General features: G+C 40.9%; 3 protein-coding genes across 3 annotated transcripts; all 3 read right to left on the bottom strand.

Moving 5' to 3' along the window:
- Positions 1-300: 300 nt before the first annotated feature.
- Positions 301-2,715, bottom strand: LOC143742347 (zona pellucida sperm-binding protein 3-like). Its single transcript, XM_077235199.1, has 8 exons — positions 2,129-2,715; positions 1,490-1,608; positions 1,309-1,412; positions 1,053-1,230; positions 796-913; positions 635-717; positions 461-552; positions 301-385 (listed from the first exon to the last, which is right to left on the bottom strand). Exons 1-8 carry the CDS (start codon positions 2,675-2,677, stop codon positions 315-317), a joined length of 1,314 nt encoding a protein of 437 aa, XP_077091314.1. The 5' UTR covers positions 2,678-2,715; the 3' UTR covers positions 301-314.
- A 3,676-nt stretch (positions 2,716-6,391) lies between these two features.
- Positions 6,392-8,809, bottom strand: LOC143742346 (zona pellucida sperm-binding protein 3-like). The gene is made up of 8 exons (XM_077235198.1): positions 8,220-8,809; positions 7,581-7,699; positions 7,400-7,503; positions 7,144-7,321; positions 6,887-7,004; positions 6,726-6,808; positions 6,552-6,643; positions 6,392-6,476 (listed from the first exon to the last, which is right to left on the bottom strand). Exons 1-8 carry the CDS (start codon positions 8,766-8,768, stop codon positions 6,406-6,408), a joined length of 1,314 nt encoding a protein of 437 aa, XP_077091313.1. The 5' UTR covers positions 8,769-8,809; the 3' UTR covers positions 6,392-6,405.
- Positions 8,810-14,489: 5,680 nt separating this feature from the next.
- LOC143742345 (zona pellucida sperm-binding protein 3-like) lies at positions 14,490-18,258 on the bottom strand. The gene is made up of 8 exons (XM_077235197.1): positions 17,710-18,258; positions 15,672-15,790; positions 15,491-15,594; positions 15,233-15,410; positions 14,976-15,093; positions 14,819-14,901; positions 14,645-14,736; positions 14,490-14,574 (listed from the first exon to the last, which is right to left on the bottom strand). The coding sequence occupies exons 1-8, from the start codon at positions 18,256-18,258 to the stop codon at positions 14,504-14,506; spliced, it is 1,314 nt and encodes a 437-aa protein (XP_077091312.1). The 3' UTR covers positions 14,490-14,503.
- Positions 18,259-19,662: the final 1,404 nt, after the last annotated feature.

Genomic DNA, 19,662 nt, shown 5'->3' with positions numbered 1-19,662 from the left:
AGACATTCTACTATAAGTAACTTTTCAACTATCGAAGTGTAACCACAAGTTGCAACAAACTAATGGCTTCAAAAGCATAGCCTTGAGCTTTCACTAGCAGCATTTAAAAGGCTCATCATTTAAAACTTCAAGTCCTATATAGAATGCAACCATAGTGTTCTTGAAGTAATACCTCCCTATGGATAAAGTGAAGTACGGGCAACTATCAATTTCACCACATTGGCAGAATGAGGCACTTTCAAAGTCAAAAGCAGTTAAACCAGACACACAGCAAAAGGACAAGTCAGATACAACAAAGGATTGATTTGTCAGTTTTATTGAGAACCTCTCTTTTGCCCTTGAACCGTTACAGGACCAAGTGAGGCCTTGCCTTCCCACTGAATGCCTAGAGAGAAGAAAAAAAAGCCAAGTTAGAGCACTTGAATCAAAAGCAACCATAGAAAGAGCAAAAGCTACCAACCTCCATAGGGAGAAGCAGCAAATTCACTATCAGGACCACATGTTGAGTCACAGCAACCACAAACTTGGTCATTTCCATCAGCAGCAAACCACCTGCACCAAAACAAAGACATGAAACCTTCAACATGAGAAGTCAACCTAACCCCCCACTCCATCCAAATAAAGCCTCACGTACCCATTGGCAAAAGAACAGGATTTGCGCTGAGTGTCACTAGGTGAAGAAGCAATGGTTGCCTTCAGAATACATGTTATGTAGATCTGTAAGGGATGACAGACAAGTCAAAAAACCAAAGCAGACAGGAGAAGTCAAGTGAACATGACATTTGTAGTACATACAGAAGGACTGTTGCCCTCCTGGAACATAAACGCCTCCAGCTGGAACTGGATCTTGTCAACCTGGGAACGAGGCATGAAGCGGGAGCTGGAAGCTGTAGTTTTGGCATCCACAAAGCACCTGACGACAAACAAAACCACAAAGAGCAATGCATGAATGTCAACCGTAGAACATAAAGCAACTAGACCTTACCCATGCCAAAGGGGTTACAAAAGGAAACTTAAAAACAGTCCTACTGCATCAAGGGCCATGACCCTACCCGTGATTCTCAATGAAGGAATATCTTGGAAGGGAGTTCACATCAGGTACTTCAGTGGCCACACAGCGGTCCACAAACACACGGAGAGGCACATGATTGTACTGCTTCACAGATGCCTCGATGTTAATAACGCCACCCAGGAAATAGGAGTATGAAGGCCTCTGATAGGTCCAATCATCTACACAAAACAAACACTTTAGGCACAGCCACAATTGCAAGGGTAAAGGCTTATTTTATTAAAGAAACCTGTACCAACCCATCATGATCTTCAGGGAGAACAGCAAGACTTCTTCACCAGCCTCTGTTGAGGCATAAGGGACCCATGTTGGCCTCAAGGCATCACTGCTTACATTTTGGAGCCTGCGGTTCATGAAAGTACCCATTAAATGGTCTCCCAGTTACACGAGAAAGTGCAGAAGGTCCCAGAGATCTCCTACCTTTGATAATGACATTGAACACCAACAATTGCACCATCGGTCCGGGTAATCGGAGTACCTGCAAGCGCCTCAGGGGTGTAGGTAAGAGAGAAGGTGTAGACAAGCTCATCATCATTCATCTGTAAAAAAAATAAATAAAAAATTGTGGTTACCAAGAGGGTCATCCCAAAGACTTTACATACACCAAGACCATGCACTCATATTGCTATGAATGGAAGAAGGTGCACTGTGCAATATGGTGGAATTCCTGAAGAGCAAGTCGACAATTAGTAAATTGCTACTAGTAATAGCTGCCCTCAGAAGCTCCGATGTTGCCGGAGATCAACATCTGAGACATGCATTAACGATTGAACATGCACATTTTGCTGTTCCAGGGTAAAACTAGCTTTAACACTATTAAGGCACAAGATTTGTTGTTCTGGTTTCTTAAGCTCCTTTCATACCACTTATGGGATAGTTTACATGAGATGTTGGTTGAAAGGTTATTTAAAGGCAAGGAACTTGAACACTCAGGATTTACCCATTCAAATAGATAGAACTTGGTCTTAGCTGCCCTGGCATTGTAAAACAAAGTAAACTGACTTTCCTTGAAGGTCCTCTGCCACAACAAATAACCCATTAATATGTATCTGTTCTTACCATCAGCACGCTGTTGCAGTCCTTTAATTCATACTCAAAGATGAGCACTCTTGACCCAGGATCCTGACCAACAACAGGACATCCACCTAGAGACAGACCAGTTGGCTGGATCAACTGACCATTGCTGAAAAAGTCCTGCTGGACCTCTACGAGAACCCGGTTCTCGCCACATTGAACCGCTACGCTGCTGGGAGTCACGGGTTGCCTCAACTGGAAGTCCACCGCCAACTCGCTCTGCACCTCGGGAACGATGGGATACCTCCAATCCAAAGGCTTCACTGGACCCTGCAACAGCTGCTTCTCCTGAAGGCCAAAAGGATCCTGCAAAGGGCTTTTGGAGTCAGGACCCAAAGGACTCTGAAATTGAGAAGCCACTTGCAAAGGGTTCCAGAGCCCTAGAGGAGAAAGGGCAGGACTTCTGGAAGCTGGATCTGATTTTGGCCCCATGCTTCTTGGACTATGACTATAGCTCAAACTTCCAAAGACATCAGGCAGATCAAATGCAAGAATTGCAGCAGCCAACACTAAGACAACTTTCAGAAACCCCATCCTAACAAACTTTGACACAAACACCAGTGCTTGCCTTTGCCATTTTGTACAGCTTTGAGTTAAGGTGACTCCACCCCTTTAACCTTCATTGATTATCCTTGATTCTCCTCTGGACCTGTAGAGTGTATGCATCTTGGGGACGCACCAATCTGCACATTTTTTAAGCGCCTGTCCAAATACCAGAGGTGGAAAGAGTAATAAAATATTCTACTCAAGTAAAAGTACTACTACTTTAATGAAATTTTACTTAAGTACAATTAAAATTACCGGTCTAAAAGTCTACTCAAGCAAAAGTAAAAAGTAGCTCATTTTAAAATTGACTGAGATTCAAGGTTACTGAGTTACTTTTTTTAACAGCGGGGTGGGTTGGGGGACTCTCCTGTGTAGGGCTGTAATGATATGAGATTTTAACAGTATGATAACGTTTCCGAACATATCACAGTTTACGGTATTAATCAATTATTAAATAAATAAACGGTATTATTAAATTATGGTTATTATTATTTTCATCAGTTAAAATGATAGTTAAATTAATGTTTAAAAATTAAAAGTCAAACAGTTTTTTTTGTTTTTTTAACACAACAGTAGCAGAAAAAGGATATAGAGTTTTTTTTTTCTCGCCGGATGGCCACAGGACAGCAGCGACAGAAGAGGAGCGGCTTCCGGGTAAGTCGAAGGCGCTGCCCGCTGTTTTCAAGGCTTGCTCTAGGTCAGTGTTACTCATTGCGCGGCTCGCCAAGCTTTTATTTGTGGCTTGCATGGCGGTAAATAATACTGTGATATGATCATGCAGTCACTACAGATATTTCATAAAAACATTAAAAACAAGTAGTGTTATAACATAACCCATTAAAAACTCAAAGTGTCAGCTCTATTACAAATATTTCTGATCCGATAGAAAGGGGTAGTTTATCAAGAGAACAAACACATGATCGATTGAAAACTGAAACTGAAAGGACGACGTATGACGCGCTGAACGAGCTGTTCTCCTGATGAGTAAAGTGTCATATAAATGAGTGTCCATATAATTCTCCTTTCACTCAGCATCTGTGAAGTGGAGCAGGACAACGGCTCAACAGTCCTTGTTTCAGATTCTCATCCACAGACGACTGGTTTTGGGCATTTTTACTGCGTGATAAAAAAAAGCACGTCACGAGTCACAACAGTTCATATGTTCATAGTCTCCAAATTATGACCAGAATTGGAAAAATATTAAGTCTGCTGTTTAAAAGAAATAAAGAACCAATGTAGGAGAATGGTTACTAAGCGACAATAGCGGGAAACTATGTATATTTGTGCAGTGCGCTCATGTCAAAAAATATATTCCGATTTGAATCTTTTGACTTATAAATGCGCACATCAACCCAATCATCAAATCACGATGTTTAGCGTTCATTTAAACTACAATAGGCCTACATTCAGATTCATCAATCGGAATGAATTCAGTCCGATTGAAACAAAAGTTGTGCCTGTAAACATCCATTCTCTGTGATGGTTAGATACATGATGGGCTAATGTAGAAAAAAATTATTTAAGGTAATTCTGGCATGATTATATTCTGGAAATCCTGCTTTTTTGTCTTTAAGGGAAATCTTCTTGCCTCAGTTACAAATTTGACTGGAAAAATCATAAAAGTTTTTTTTTTTCCACCCTTTTGTATTAATTGCATTGCATATTGTATGTTCAGGGGTGACAGATTGATAAGCAGACATGCTATTTATGACGGGATGTAACTTTTTATACTTTGCGGTAAAAATGGCTCTCCTACTGACTTGTCCTATCAGTGCGGCTCTCATGAAAAAAATAGTGAAGACCACTGCTCTAGCTGATCTTGGCTGGTTCGACGGCGGAAAGGTTCGGTGAGGAACCAGAGACGAGAAGTGTCGCTGAAGTTGAGCAAATCTGACATATTGGCCAAAATGACCGATCTTTATAGGCTTAGGCCACGCCCATTCAGGCACGCTCTGACGTACTCGGCGCCAAGTCAGCTGATTGGTTCGTGCGTCTGAGGCGCTCGGCCATTGGATGTGCTGTTGCTGCAGCACAGCCAATGAGTGAGCTAGACGCTCTGATGTGTTTTGCTGTACAGCTGCACTGCGTTTTAAATTATTACTTCAAATTTTGAGGAAAAGGAGTTTCCCCACTGCATATTTGCTACGCCATACGAAGTGACCGTTCTCAAAAGGGAACTTATAAATGTCTGTTCAGTAGTCCCTATGTAACAAAAGACACAATTTAAGAATTGTGATGTTTGTATTAAGCAAGAAAAGCACCTTTTTCATTTGCATGAGATTGAAGTTCCCAGACATGGACATGTCTGCTGATTTACTTGCATATCTAGTGGAACAGGATGATTTATAGTCTCCCTGTAGTCAATAATTTTATCCCTTAAAACTTATCTTTGATCACCAAAATTTCACATGTAAAAGTTTTTTTCCTTTGAAATGCCAAGGTGTCATGTCTCCATGCCTTAAAATAGCTTGAATGTAACTCGACACCCTTGCCTCATTTAGTATACATGGCTCTATGAATATGCAAATGAGACCCACCTCCAATCACTCACAGCAGCTCAGAGATCCACTCGTTTGCGATCGGTTCCCTGGTAGTTTGTGACGTCAGAAACATCAGCAATTTCAAACCAAAGTTTTTTAGACTGTCTTTGGTTCACTGCAGTTTTAAGGAGAAAATACTCAGCAATGGTGTTGACTTATGAATTTGCACATGGTTTGTCTTAAAGCATATTAAAAACAACAGACATCCATTAAAAACTTGATTTTCACCAAAACGGGACTAAAAGTACAGACGGAATTGTTTTTATACGAAAGAATTTCTCTCCAAACAGCTGATAGTCATAACTGATGGAACTGATGTTTGGATGTTAAAGTGGGGGAAGTAGCTCAACTGCAGGCCCTGTTCCCTGGTGGGCATTGTACGGCTCATAGACGAGTGACACATTCAAAGAAATTGGAGTTACTGATCATTTTAAAATCCTCATGGATAAATTTCACTTGCTCTACCACACATACAACAAAAATAAAGAGGAACTGAAAGGGTGCGTGTATCCTTAAATTTCACGTGGACACGAAGGGTGCATTTGAAGTCACTTTTGAATAGGGGTAGTCTTTGTCACAATCAGCCTTCGAATGCAGCCTTGAATTGGGACATCTAAGTCACGCCACATTGACGCAACCAGCCTCGAATTCTGCCCTCCGGAAGACGCAGCTTCCGAATTTGGACATCTGCAGTCAACAGACAGTTCAAAAGGGCCCAGCATAATAAAGTTACCATGATTTCCTCATGCTTTGGTGTACAGTAGCACAAATGAAAGCACTATATATGCCTCTATGGTAAGGATTTTTACCAGAGATATTTTTTTTAAACAAATTGGGTAACACCATTTTGATAGTCCACTTTAGACATTCTACTATAAGTAACTTTTCAACTATCGAAGTGTAACCACAAGTTGCAACAAACTAATGGCTTCAAAAGCATAGCCTTGAGCTTTCACTAGCAGCATTTAAAAGGCTCATCATTTAAAACTTCAAGTCCTATATAGAATGCAACCATAGTGTTCTTGAAGTAATACCTCCCTATGGATAAAGTGAAGTACGGGCAACTATCAATTTCACCACATTGGCAGAATGAGGCACTTTCAAAGTCAAAAGCAGTTAAACCAGACACACAGCAAAAGGACAAGTCAGATACAACAAAGGATTGATTTGTCAGTTTTATTGAGAACCTCTCTTTTGCCCTTGAACCGTTACAGGACCAAGTGAGGCCTTGCCTTCCCACTGAATGCCTAGAGAGAAGAAAAAAAAGCCAAGTTAGAGCACTTGAATCAAAAGCAACCATAGAAAGAGCAAAAGCTACCAACCTCCATAGGGAGAAGCAGCAAATTCACTATCAGGACCACATGTTGAGTCACAGCAACCACAAACTTGGTCATTTCCATCAGCAGCAAACCACCTGCACCAAAACAAAGACATGAAACCTTCAACATGAGAAGTCAACCTAACCCCCCACTCCATCCAAATAAAGCCTCACGTACCCATTGGCAAAAGAACAGGATTTGCGCTGAGTGTCACTAGGTGAAGAAGCAATGGTTGCCTTCAGAATACATGTTATGTAGATCTGTAAGGGATGACAGACAAGTCAAAAAACCAAAGCAGACAGGAGAAGTCAAGTGAACATGACATTTGTAGTACATACAGAAGGACTGTTGCCCTCCTGGAACATAAACGCCTCCAGCTGGAACTGGATCTTGTCAACCTGGGAACGAGGCATGAAGCGGGAGCTGGAAGCTGTAGTTTTGGCATCCACAAAGCACCTGACGACAAACAAAACCACAAAGAGCAATGCATGAATGTCAACTGTAGAACATCAAGCAACTAGACCTTACCCATGCCAAAGGGGTTACAAAAGGAAACTTAAAAACAGTCCTACTGCATCAAGGGCCATGACCCTACCCGTGATTCTCAATGAAGGAATATCTTGGAAGGGAGTTCACATCAGGTACTTCAGTGGCCACACAGCGGTCCACAAACACACGGAGAGGCACATGATTGTACTGCTTCACAGATGCCTCGATGTTAATAACGCCACCCAGGAAATAGGAGTATGAAGGCCTCTGATAGGTCCAATCATCTACACAAAACAAACACTTTAGGCACAGCCACAATTGCAAGGGTAAAGGCTTATTTTATTAAAGAAACCTGTACCAACCCATCATGATCTTCAGGGAGAACAGCAAGACTTCTTCACCAGCCTCTGTTGAGGCATAAGGGACCCATGTTGGCCTCAAGGCATCACTGCTTACATTTTGGAGCCTGCGGTTCATGAAAGTACCCATTAAATGGTCTCCCAGTTACACGAGAAAGTGCAGAAGGTCCCAGAGATCTCCTACCTTTGATAATGACATTGAACACCAACAATTGCACCATTGGTCCGGGTAATCGGAGTACCTGCAAGCGCCTCAGGGGTGTAGGTAAGAGAGAAGGTGTAGACAAGCTCATCATCATTCATCTGTAAAAAAAATAAATAAAAAATTGTGGTTACCAAGAGGGTCATCCCAAAGACTTTACATACACCAAGACCATGCACTCATATTGCTATGAATGGAAGAAGGTGCACTGTGCAATATTGTGGAATTCCTGAAGAGCAAGTCGACAATTAGTAAATTGCTACTAGTAATAGCTGCCCTCAGAAGCTCTGATGTTGCCGGAGATCAACATCTGAGACATGCATTAACGATTGAACATGCACATTTTGCTGTTCCAGGGTAAAACTAGCTTTAACACTATTAAGGCACAAGATTTGTTGTTCTGGTTTCTTAAGCTCCTTTCATACCACTTATGGGATAGTTTACATGAGATGTTGGTTGAAAGGTTATTTAAAGGCAAGGAACTTGAACACTCAGGATTTACCCATTCAAATAGATAGAACTTGGTCTTAGCTGCCCTGGCATTGTAAAACAAAGTAAACTGACTTTCCTTGAAGGTCCTCTGCCACAACAAATAACCCATTAATATGTATCTGTTCTTACCATCAGCACGCTGTTGCAGTCCTTTAATTCATACTCAAAGATGAGCACTCTTGACCCAGGATCCTGACCAACAACAGGACATCCACCTAGAGACAGACCAGTTGGCTGGATCAACTGACCATTGCTGAAAAAGTCCTGCTGGACCTCTACGAGAACCCGGTTCTCGCCACATTGAACCGCTACGCTGCTGGGAGTCACGGGTTGCCTCAACTGGAAGTCCACCGCCAACTCGCTCTGCACCTCGGGAACGATGGGATACTTCCAATCCAAAGGCTTCACTGGACCCTGCAACAGCTGCTTCTCCTGAAGGCCAAAAGGATCCTGCAAAGGGCTTTTGGAGTCAGGACCCAAAGGACTCTGAAATTGAGAAGCCACTTGCAAAGGGTTCCAGAGCCCTAGAGGAGAAAGGGCAGGACTTCTGGAAGCTGGATCTGATTTTGGCCCCATGCTTCTTGGACTATGACTATAGCTCAAACTTCCAAAGACATCAGGCAGATCAAATGCAAGAATTGCAGCAGCCAACACTAAGACAACTTTCAGAAACCCCATCCTAACAAACTTTGACACAAACACCAGTGCTTGCCTTTGCCATTTTGTACAGCTTTGAGTTAAGGTGACTCCACCCCTTTAACCTTCATTGATTATCCTTGATTCTCCTCTGGACCTGTAGAGTGTATGCATCTTGGGGACGCACCAATCTGCACATTTTTTAAGCGCCTGTCCAAATACCAGAGGTGGAAAGAGTAATAAAATATTCTACTCAAGTAAAAGTACTACTACTTTAATGAAATTTTACTTAAGTACAATTAAAATTACCGGTCTAAAAGTCTACTCAAGCAAAAGTAAAAAGTAGCTCATTTTAAAATTGACTGAGATTCAAGGTTACTGAGTTACTTTTTTTAACAGCGGGGTGGGGTGGGGGACTCTCCTGTGTAGGGCTGTAATGATATGAGATTTTAACAGTATGATAACGTTTCCGAACATATCACAGTTTACGGTATTAATCAATTATTAAATAAATAAACGGTATTATTAAATTATGGTTATTATTATTTTCATCAGTTAAAATGATAATTAAATTAATGTTTAAAAATTAAAAGTCAAACAGTTTTTTTGTTTTTTTAACACAACAGTAGTAGAAAAAGGATATAGAGTTTTTTTTTTCTCGCCGGATGGCCACAGGACAGCAGCGACAGAAGAGGAGCGGCTTCCGGGTAAGTCGAAGGCGCTGCCCGCTGTTTTCAAGGCTTGCTCTAGGTCAGTGTTACTCATTGCACGGCTCGCCAAGCTTTTATTTGTGGCTCGCATGGCGGTAAATAATACTGTGATATGATCATGCAGTCACTACAGATATTTCATAAAAACATTAAAAACAAGTAGTGTTATAACATAACCCATTAAAAACACAAAGTGTCAGCTCTATTACAAATATTTCTGATCCGATTGAAAGGGGTAGTTTATCAAGAGAACAAACACATGATCGATTGAAAACTGAAACTGAAAGGACGACGTATGACACGCTGAACGAGCTGTTCTCCTGATGAGTAAAGTGTCATATAAATGAGTGTCCATATAATTCTCCTTTGACTCAGCATCTGTGAAGTGGAGCAGGACAACGGCTCAACAGTCCTTGTTTCAGATTCTCATCCACAGACGACTGGTTTTGGGCATTTTTACTGCGTGATAAAAAAAAGCACGTCACGAGTCACGACAGTTCATATGTTCATAGTCTCCAAATTATGACCTGGGGCCTCATTTATAAACGTTGCGTACGCACAAAAGAAGGCGTACGCCGCTCTCGACGCAATAATTGGTATTTATAAAAAGCAAACTTGACGGTAAATTGTGCGGTCCTTCACGCAAGCTCTGACCCAGGCGTACGCACAAAAACGGGTGAAATGAGAAATGGCGACACCGTCGGCAGATGGAAGAAACACGTGAAAGTGTGTGAAACTGTAGACCGTTGTGTAAAATAAATGGCAATACTGCCTCTCATAAATAAAACGAAGCTTCACAAAGCAAGTCTTACAATTAACAGCCTACACGAACACCCGTTTAATCGATCTGCAACAGAAATGCAAATTAACACATAGGGCCTATTTGCAAAAAGAAAAGTGAAATATGTTCTGCAATAATATTGGCATGTTATACAATTCATCCTCATAAATAAGATGGTAAACAGAACGAAATAATGTACAAAACTGATATTCTCGCCAATGTGTCTGTCTGGCGGAGCAGATATAGATGCAATTAGATAGTCAGTCAGATAGATAGATAGATAATTAGGGAGATAGATAGATAGATAGATAGATAGATAGATAGATAGATAGATAGATAGATAGATAGATAGATAGATAGATAGATAGATAGATAGATAGATAGATAGATAGATAGATAGATAGATTGATAGATTGATAGATTATTTGTCCACTGGGGAAAGTTGTTTTAGTAAAAATGTCTTCATCAGCTACGGAATAATGGTATTCATGCATATGCCATTAGTTTGTTTTATTTTAGATAAAATAACGTATGACGTATGTCTCAAACATTCAGAAAACTGCTAGAAATTACATTTGCGCTGAACTATTTCCCATTTCCAAGTAGATTATAACCGCAATTTTAATCTATTAAAATTAAATGGATGCAATCAAATGGATGGAAATAAAATGCCCCATCACAATCCGTAGTGACGCACAATGGCTGATCTTGCGCTCTTAGAAGATGTGGAAAATGGAAGGATTCGGAGTGAACGCATCTTCAGACAGCAAGAAGACTTGCTGGCAAATGAGGCAAATGTCTGACCATTTCTTTTTTATTTCGGCCACAGTCCGATGTTGTGAGGCTACAGCATTTACGGCGTCTGCAACCATTTGCCACTCAAGTGCCTTTTTGACATTAGTAATGCCCACACTGTGCCCTCCAAACAACATTTTTCTCCTCTTTTCCACTTCGCCACGATAACTTCTAATTCACATTGAGTGAAGTTAAGTTTTTTTGATTTCCTCTCTGTGTTCACCATGCTTTCGCAATCGATGAATATTAACTTGTGGGCGTTTCACGGACTATTTATGGGCAACTATGGGCGTGACATGAAGCCGTAAAAGCTGCGCTACATTTAGAATTGGTTGTGATTTATTAAGGGAAAAATGCGTAGGATGTGCGTGCGCACGGTTTTATAAATCCGAATATTTCTGTGCGTACGCACGTCCTATGTTTCATTCGTACGCCACTTCTGACGCAAATCCTACGCAAAGTTTTATAAATGAGGCCCCAGAATTGGAAAAATATTAAGTCTGCTGTTTAAAAGAAATAAAGAACCAATGTAGGAGAATGGTTACTAAGCGACAACAGCGGGAAACTCTGTATATTTGTGCAGTGTGCTCATGTCAAAAAATATATTCCGATTTGAATCTTTTGACTTATAAATGCGCACATCAACCCAATCATCACATCACGATGTTTAGCGTTCATTTAAACTACAATAGGCCTACATTCAGATTCATCAATCGGAATGAATTCAGTCCGATTGAAACAAAAGTTGTGCCTGTAAACATCCAGTCTCTGTGGAGTTGGGCGGTCTTTCCAGCGCTCTTAACGCTGCTTGTGCTCTTGGATGGTTAGATACATGATGGGCTAATGTAGAAACAAATTATTTAAGGTAATTCTGGCATGATTATATTCTGGAAATCCTGCTTTTTTGTCTTTAAGGGAAATCTTCTTGCCTCAGTTACAAATTTGACTGGAAAAATCATAAAAGTTTTTTTTCCCACCCTTTTGTATTAATTGCATTGCATATTGTATGTTCAGGGGTGACAGATTGATAAGCAGACATGCTATTTATGACGGGATGTAACTTTTTATACTTTGCGGTAAAAATGGCTCTCCTACTAATTTGTCCTATCAGTAGTGATGTGTCCTCCCGTATTGAGACTTCGAAGCGTGTGTCGAGTAATGCGGGATGATTTCTGTGAAGCGCGTATCGAGGCTTGTGTCGGTGACGAATGTGGTGACGTTTGAAGCCTCGCGAGCCGCCTGTACCACGTGACTGCTTCAGGGAGTGGTTCGTGGTTTGGCGGTCTATTTGAAATATAAGGGCCAGCAAAATGCAATGGATTCCCCCTCACATCTTGCGGACTTGGGACTTTGCGAGTTTGTTAGCGATCTATTCAAGCTTCTTTTTTTTTTTTTGTGATGGAACCATGCAATGTCATCATAATCACACTGCACGTTTTACATTTATTGTCCACTTGATGGCACAATAGAGCAAATGAAGCACAATGAAGCTTCGGCACATGAGTGAACCAATTGGATGGAACGCTTCAATGCTTTATGAAGCTTCATCTCGCCATCACTACCTATCAGTGCGGCTCTCATGAAAAAAATAGTGAAGACCACTGCTCTAGCTGATCTTGGCTGGTTCGACGGCGAAAAGCTTCGGTGAGGAACCAGAGACGAGAAGTGTCGCTGAAGTTGAGCAAATCTGATATATTGGCCAAAATGACCGATCTTTATAGGCTTAGGCCAACGCCCATTCAGGCACGCTCTGACGTACTCGGCGCCAAGTCAGCTGATTGGTTCGTGCGTCTGAGGCGCTCGGCCATTGGATGTGCAGTTGCTGCAGCACAGCCAATGAGTGAGCTAGTCGCTCTGATGTGTTTTGCTGTACAGCTGCACTGCGTTTTAAATTATTACTTCAATATTTTGAGGAAAAGGAGTTTCCCCACTGCATATTTGCTACGCAATACGAAGTGACCGTTCTCGAAAGGGAACTTATAAATGTCTGTTCAGTAGTCCCTATGTAACAAGACACAATTTAAGAATTGTAATGTTTGTATTAAGCAAGAAAAGCACCTTTTTTCATTTGCATGAGATTGCAGTTACCAGACATGGACATGTCTGCTGATTTACTTGCATATCTAGCGGAACAGGATGATTTATAGTCTCCCTGTAGTCAATTTTATCCCTTAAAACTTATCTTTAATCACCAAAATTACACATGTAAAAGTTTTTTTCCTTTGAAATGCCAAGGTGTCATGTCTTCATGCCTTAAAATAGCTTGAATGTAACTCGACACCCTTGCCTCATTTAGTATACATGGCTCTATGAATATGCAAATGAGACCCGCCTCCAATCACTCACAGCAGCTCAGAGATCCACTCGTTTACGATCGGTTCCCTGGTAGTTTGTGACGTCAGAAACATCAGCAATTTCAAACCAAGGTTTTTTAGACTGTCTTTGGTTCACTGCAGTTTTAAGGAGAAAATACTCAGCAATGGTGTTGACTTATGAATTTGCACATGGTTTGTCTTAAAGCATATTAAAAACACCACAGACATCCATTAAAAACTTGATTTTCACCAAAACGGGACTAAAAGTACAGACGGAATTGTTTTTATACGAAAGAATTCCTCTACAAACAGCTGATAGTCATAACTGATGTTTGGAGGTTAAAGTGGGGGAAGTAGCTCAACTGCAGGCCCTGTTCCCTGGTGGGCATTATACGGCTCATAGCTGAGTGACACATTCAAAGAAATTGGAGTTACTGATCATTTTAAAATCCTCATGGATAAATTTTACTTGCTCTACCACACATACAACAAAAATAAAGAGGAACTGAAAGGGTGCGTGTATCCTTAAATTTCACGTGGACACGAAGGGTGCATTTGAAGTCACTTTTGAATAGGGGTAGCCACCCCTTTGTCACAATCGGCCTTCGAATGCAGCCTTGAATTGGGACATCTTAGTCCCGCCATATTGACGCAACCGGCCTCGAATTCTGCGCTCCGGAAGATGCAGCCTCCAAATTTTGACACCTGCAGTCAACAGACAGTTCAAAAGGGCTCAGCATAATCAAGTTACCATGATTTCCTCATGCTTTTGGTGTACAGTAGCACAAATGAAAGCACTATATGCCTCTGTGGTAAGGATTTTTACCAGAAATATTTATTTTAAACAAATTGGGTAACACCATTTTGATAGTCCACTTTAGACATTCTACTACAAGTAACTTTTCAACTATCGAAGTGTAACCACAAATTGCAAAAAAACTAATGGCTTCAAAAGCATAGTCTTGAGCTTTCACTAGCAGCATTTAAAACTTCAAGTCCTATATAGAATGCAACCATAGTGTTCTTGAAGTAATACCTCCCTATGGATAAAGTGAAGTACGGGCAACTATCAGTTTCACCACATTGGCAGAATGAGGCACTTTCAAAGTCAAAAGCAGTTAAACCAGACACAGCAAAGTGACAAGTCAGATACAACAAAGGATTGATTTGTCAGTTTTATTGAGAACCTCTCTTTTGCTCTTGAACCGTTACAGGACCAAGTGAGGCCTTGCCTTCCCACTGAATGCCTAGAGAGAAGAAAAAAAAGCCAAATTGAGCACTTGAAAAGCAACCATAGAAAGAGCAAAAGCTACCAACCTCCATAGGGAGACGCAGCAAATTCACTATCAGGACCACATGTTGAGTCACAGCAACCACAAACTTGGTCATTTCCATCAGCAGCAAACCACCTGCACCAAAACAAAGACATGAAACCTTCAACATGAGAAGTCAACCTAACCCCCCACTCCATCCAAATAAAGCCTCACGTACCCATTGGCAAAAGAACAGGATTTGCGCTGAGTGTCACTAGGTGCAGAAGCAATTGTTGCCTTCAGAATACATGTTATGTAGATCTGTAAAGGATGACAGACAAGTCAAAAAACCAAAGCAGACAGGAGAAGTCAAGTGAACCATTTGTAGTACATACAGAAGGACTGTTGCCCTCCTGGAACATAAACGCCTCCAGCTGGAACTGGATCTTGTCAACCTGGGAACGAGGCATGAAGCGGGAGCTGGAAGCTGTAGTTTTGGCATCCACAAAGCACCTGACGACAAACAAAACCACAAAGAGCAACTCATGAATCTCAACTGTAGAACATCAAGCAACTAGACCTTACCCATGCCAAAGTGGTTACAAAAGGAAACTTAAAAACAGTCCTACTGCATCAAGGGCCATGACCCTACCCGTGATTCTCAATGAAGGAATATCTCGGAAGGGAGTTCACATCAGGTACTTCAGTGGCCACACAGCGGTCCACAAACACACGGAGAGGCACATGATTGTACTGCTTCACAGATGCCTCGATGTTAATAACGCCACCCAGGAAATAGGAGTATGAAGGCCTCTGATAGGTCCAATCATCTACACACAAAACAAACACTTTAGGCACAGACACAATTGCAAGGGTAAAGGCTTATTTTATTGAAGAAACCTGTACCAACCCATCATGATCTTCAGGGAAAACAGCAAGACTTCTTCACCAGCCTCTGTTGAGGCATAAGGGACCCATGTTGGCCTCAAGGCATCACTGCTTACATTTTGGACCCTGCGGTTCATGAAAGTACCCATTAAATGGTCTCCCAGTTACACGAGAAAGTGCAGAAGGTCCCAAGGATCTCCTACCTTTGATAATGACATTGAACACCAACAATTGCCCCATCGGTCCGGGTAATCGGAGTACCTGCAAGCGCCTCAGGGGTGTAGGTAAGAGAGAAGGTGTAGACAAGCTCGTCCTCATTCATCTGTAAAAAAAAAAAAAAAGTGGTTACCAAGAGGGTCATCCCAAAGACTTTACATACACCAAGACCATGCACTCATATTGCTATGAATGGAAGAAGGTGCACTGTGCAATATGGTGGAATTCCTGAAGAGCAAGTCGACAATTAGTAAATTGCTACTAGTAATAGCTGCCCTCAGAAGCTCCGGTGTTGCCGGAGATCAACATCTGAGACATGCATTAACGATTAAACATACACATTTTGCTGTTCCAGGGTAAAACTAGCTGTAACACTATTAAGGCACAAGATTTGTTCTGGTTTCTTAAGCTCCTTTCATACCACTTATGGGATAGTTTACATGAGATGTTGGTTGAAAGGTTATTTAAAACAGTGTTAATTTCGTTAACGAAAACTATGACGAAAAATGTTCGTTGACGACCTTTTTTCCCCTGACTAAGACAAGAGGATGAGAGACGACACCCACGTCATTAAACGATAACTGTGACTATCAACACATGCAATATCGTTGACGAAAAAAGACGAGACTGATCGGTTAAAACAAAAACAAGACTTTACAAAACCACTTGTTCTTGTCGAATAAAGGAGAAGACAACACATTACAGACTGTGTTTGCGAGCGTTCATGCTTACGGTTGCCATATTTCAATAATTTAATCCCCAGTTAAAAAATTCTGTTTAAATAACACGTTTTCTACGCGGTTTTTTCAAAGGTATCTGGCAACCATGCGCGCGGGCTCTTTCTACATGCTGAAGCGCGGATGATCTGAAAAAAACAGTTCAGCGATCTTCATTTGAGAATTCAAAATTCAGGCTGATATCCAGCAGTGTTTTTAATGTTGATCATATTAGCCCTATACGAGCAAGAATGCAATGTTTCCCGAATATCCACACGATTTCAAATGTGACATTGATTTTATACAACAGTTCAACAAACAAAAGGGTAGCATTAAGTGATGTAGGCCTACTACAGTTAAAACTGTATTGTCAGTAGGCTATTATTGCTCTATTTTGCAACAAACGCCACAGCAGATCTGCAGCGGTTCGTGAACGAATCTGTGGCTTTGAACGAATCGTGAGATTCAATGATCCGTTCATAAGTATAGCAACTTGCTTAGTTACTGAATGAATGGCTCGATGACTCACTCATAAACTATAGACAGACTTACCGCCACCTAGTGGCCATTTTAATTTAATATTTAAAAGTATAACTTCGTTTTTACCATCATTGCATATTTATTGAACATTGTTTTATTTAAATCATTATTTATTTTATAAAAGTATTTATAAAGGTAAAAAATAAACAGGAAAAATCGATTAAAGAGGGCAAATATTGTCCCTTAATGGAAAAGGTGTGACAGCAGTCTAAGTGGAAGAGGGGTTACGGCACTCTAAAAAATTGAAGAACCACTGAACTAAGGAAAATGGATATGTAGAATTGCACAAGTGCTACTGCTAGAGTGCAATGTCAATACAGCCTGTTACCTTGATTCAAATTTCTCATAAGCTTAATGAACTGGCCTAGAGAAAAAATTGACATTTTTTGTCTAAAGACTAGGCTTAGGCTACATATGCCAAAATTCGGTAACTGCAATTTGACTAAAAGTAATGACAAAAATGCAATGACTTTCAGTCAACTAAAACTAGACTAAAACTATGAAAGACAAAATGACTAAAATGTGACTAAGACCAAAAAGCATTTTCGTCTGAAGATGAAAACTAAGACTAAATCAAAGAAATTGCTGCCAAAATTAACACTGATTTAAAGGCAAGGAACTTGAACACTCAGGATTTACCCATTCAGATAGATAGAACTTGGTCTTAGCTGCCCTGGCATTGTAAAACAAAGTGAAAACAAAGTGAACTGACTTTCCTTGAAGGTCCTCTGCCACAACAAATAACCCATTAATATGTATCTGTTCTTACCATCAGCACGCTGTTGCAGTCCTGTAATTCATACTCAAAGATGAGCACTCTTGACCCAGGATCCTGACCAACAACAGGACATCCACCTAGAGACAGACCAGTTGGCTGGATCAACTGACCATTGCTGAAAAAGTCCTGCTGGACCTCTACGAGAACCCGGTTCTCGCCACATTGAACCGCTACACTGCTGGGAGTCACGGGTTGCCTCAACTGGAAGTCCACCGCCAACTCGCTCTGCACCTCGGGAACGATGGGATACCTCCAATCCAAAGGCTTCACTGGACCCTGCAACAGCTGCTTCTCCTGAAGGCCAAAAGGATCCTGCAAAGGGCTTTTGGAGTCAGGACCCAAAGGACTCTGAAATTGAGAAGCCACTTGCAAAGGGTTCCAGAGCCCTAGAGGAGAAAGGGCAGGACTTCTGGAAGCTGGATCTGATTTTGGCCCCATGCTTCTTGGACTATGACTATAGCTCAAACTTCCAAAGACATCAGGCAGATCAAATGCAAGAATTGCAGCAGCCAACACTAAGACAACTTTCAGAAACCCCATCCTAAAAAACTTTGACACAAACACCAGTGCTTGCCTTTGCCATTTTGTACAGCTTTGAGTTAAGGTGACTCCACCCCTTTTACCTTCATTGATTATCCTTGATTCTCCTCTGGACCTGTAGAGTGTATGCATCTTGGGGACGCACCAATCTGCACATTTTTTAAGCCCCTGTCCAAATACCAGAGGTGGAAAGAGTAATAAAATATTCTACTCAAGTAAAAGTACTACTACTTTAATGCAATTTTACTTAAGTACAATTAAAATTACCGGTCTAAAAGTCTACTCAAGCAAAAGTAAAAAGTAGCTCATTTTAAAATTGACTGAGATTCAAGGTTACTGAGTTACTTTTTTTAACAGCGGGGTGGGTTGGGGGACTCTCCTGTGTAGGGCTGTAATGATATGAGATTTGAACAGTATGATAACGTTTCCGAACATATCACAGTTTACGGTACTAATCAATTATTAAATAAATAAACGGTATTATTAAATTATGGTTATTATTATTTTCATCAGTTAAAATGATAGTTAAATTAATGTTTAAAAATTAAAAGTCAAACAGGTTTTTATTTATTTTTTTAACACAACAGTAGCAGAAAAAGGATATAGAGGTTTTTTTTTTCTCGCCGGATGGCCACAGGACAGCAGCGACAGAAGAGGAGCGGCTTCCGGGTAAGTCGAAGGCGCTGCCCGCTGTTTTCAAGGCTTGCTCTAGGTCAGTGTTACTCATTGCGCGGCTCGCCAAGCTTTTATTTGTGGCTCGCATGGCGGTAAATAATACTGTGATATGATCATGCAGTCACTACAGATATTTCATAAAAACATTAAAAACAAGTAGTGTTATAATATAACCCATTAAAAACTCAAAGTGTCAGCTCTATTACAAATATTTCTGATCCGATAGAAAGGGGTAGTTTATCAAGAGAACAAACACATGATCGATTGAAAACTGAAACTGAAAGGACGACGTATGACGCGCTGAACGAGCTGTTCTCCTGATGAGTAAAGTGTCATATAAATGAGTGTCCATATAATTCTCCTTTCACTCAGCATCTGTGAAGTGGAGCAGGACAACGGCTCAACAGTCCTTGTTTCAGATTCTCATCCACAGACGACTGGTTTTGGGCATTTTTACTGCGTGATAAAAAAAAGCACGTCACGAGTCACAACAGTTCATATGTTCATAGTCTCCAAATTATGACCAGAATTGGAAAAATATTAAGTCTGCTGTTTAAAAGAAATAAAGAACCAATGTAGGAGAATGGTTACTAAGCGACAATAGCGGGAAACTCTGTATATTTGTGCAGTGCGCTCATGTCAAAAAATATATTCCGATTTGAATCTTTTGACTTATAAATGCGCACATCAACCCAATCATCACATCACGATGTTTAGCGTTCATTTAAA

This window comes from Siphateles boraxobius, unplaced genomic scaffold (assembly GCF_051911475.1).
Source record: "Siphateles boraxobius isolate OS27281-9 unplaced genomic scaffold, OSU_SipBor_1 19, whole genome shotgun sequence".
NCBI classification, from domain to species: Eukaryota; Metazoa; Chordata; class Actinopteri; order Cypriniformes; family Leuciscidae; genus Siphateles; species Siphateles boraxobius.
This window is presented reverse-complemented; position numbering and strand designations above follow the sequence as displayed.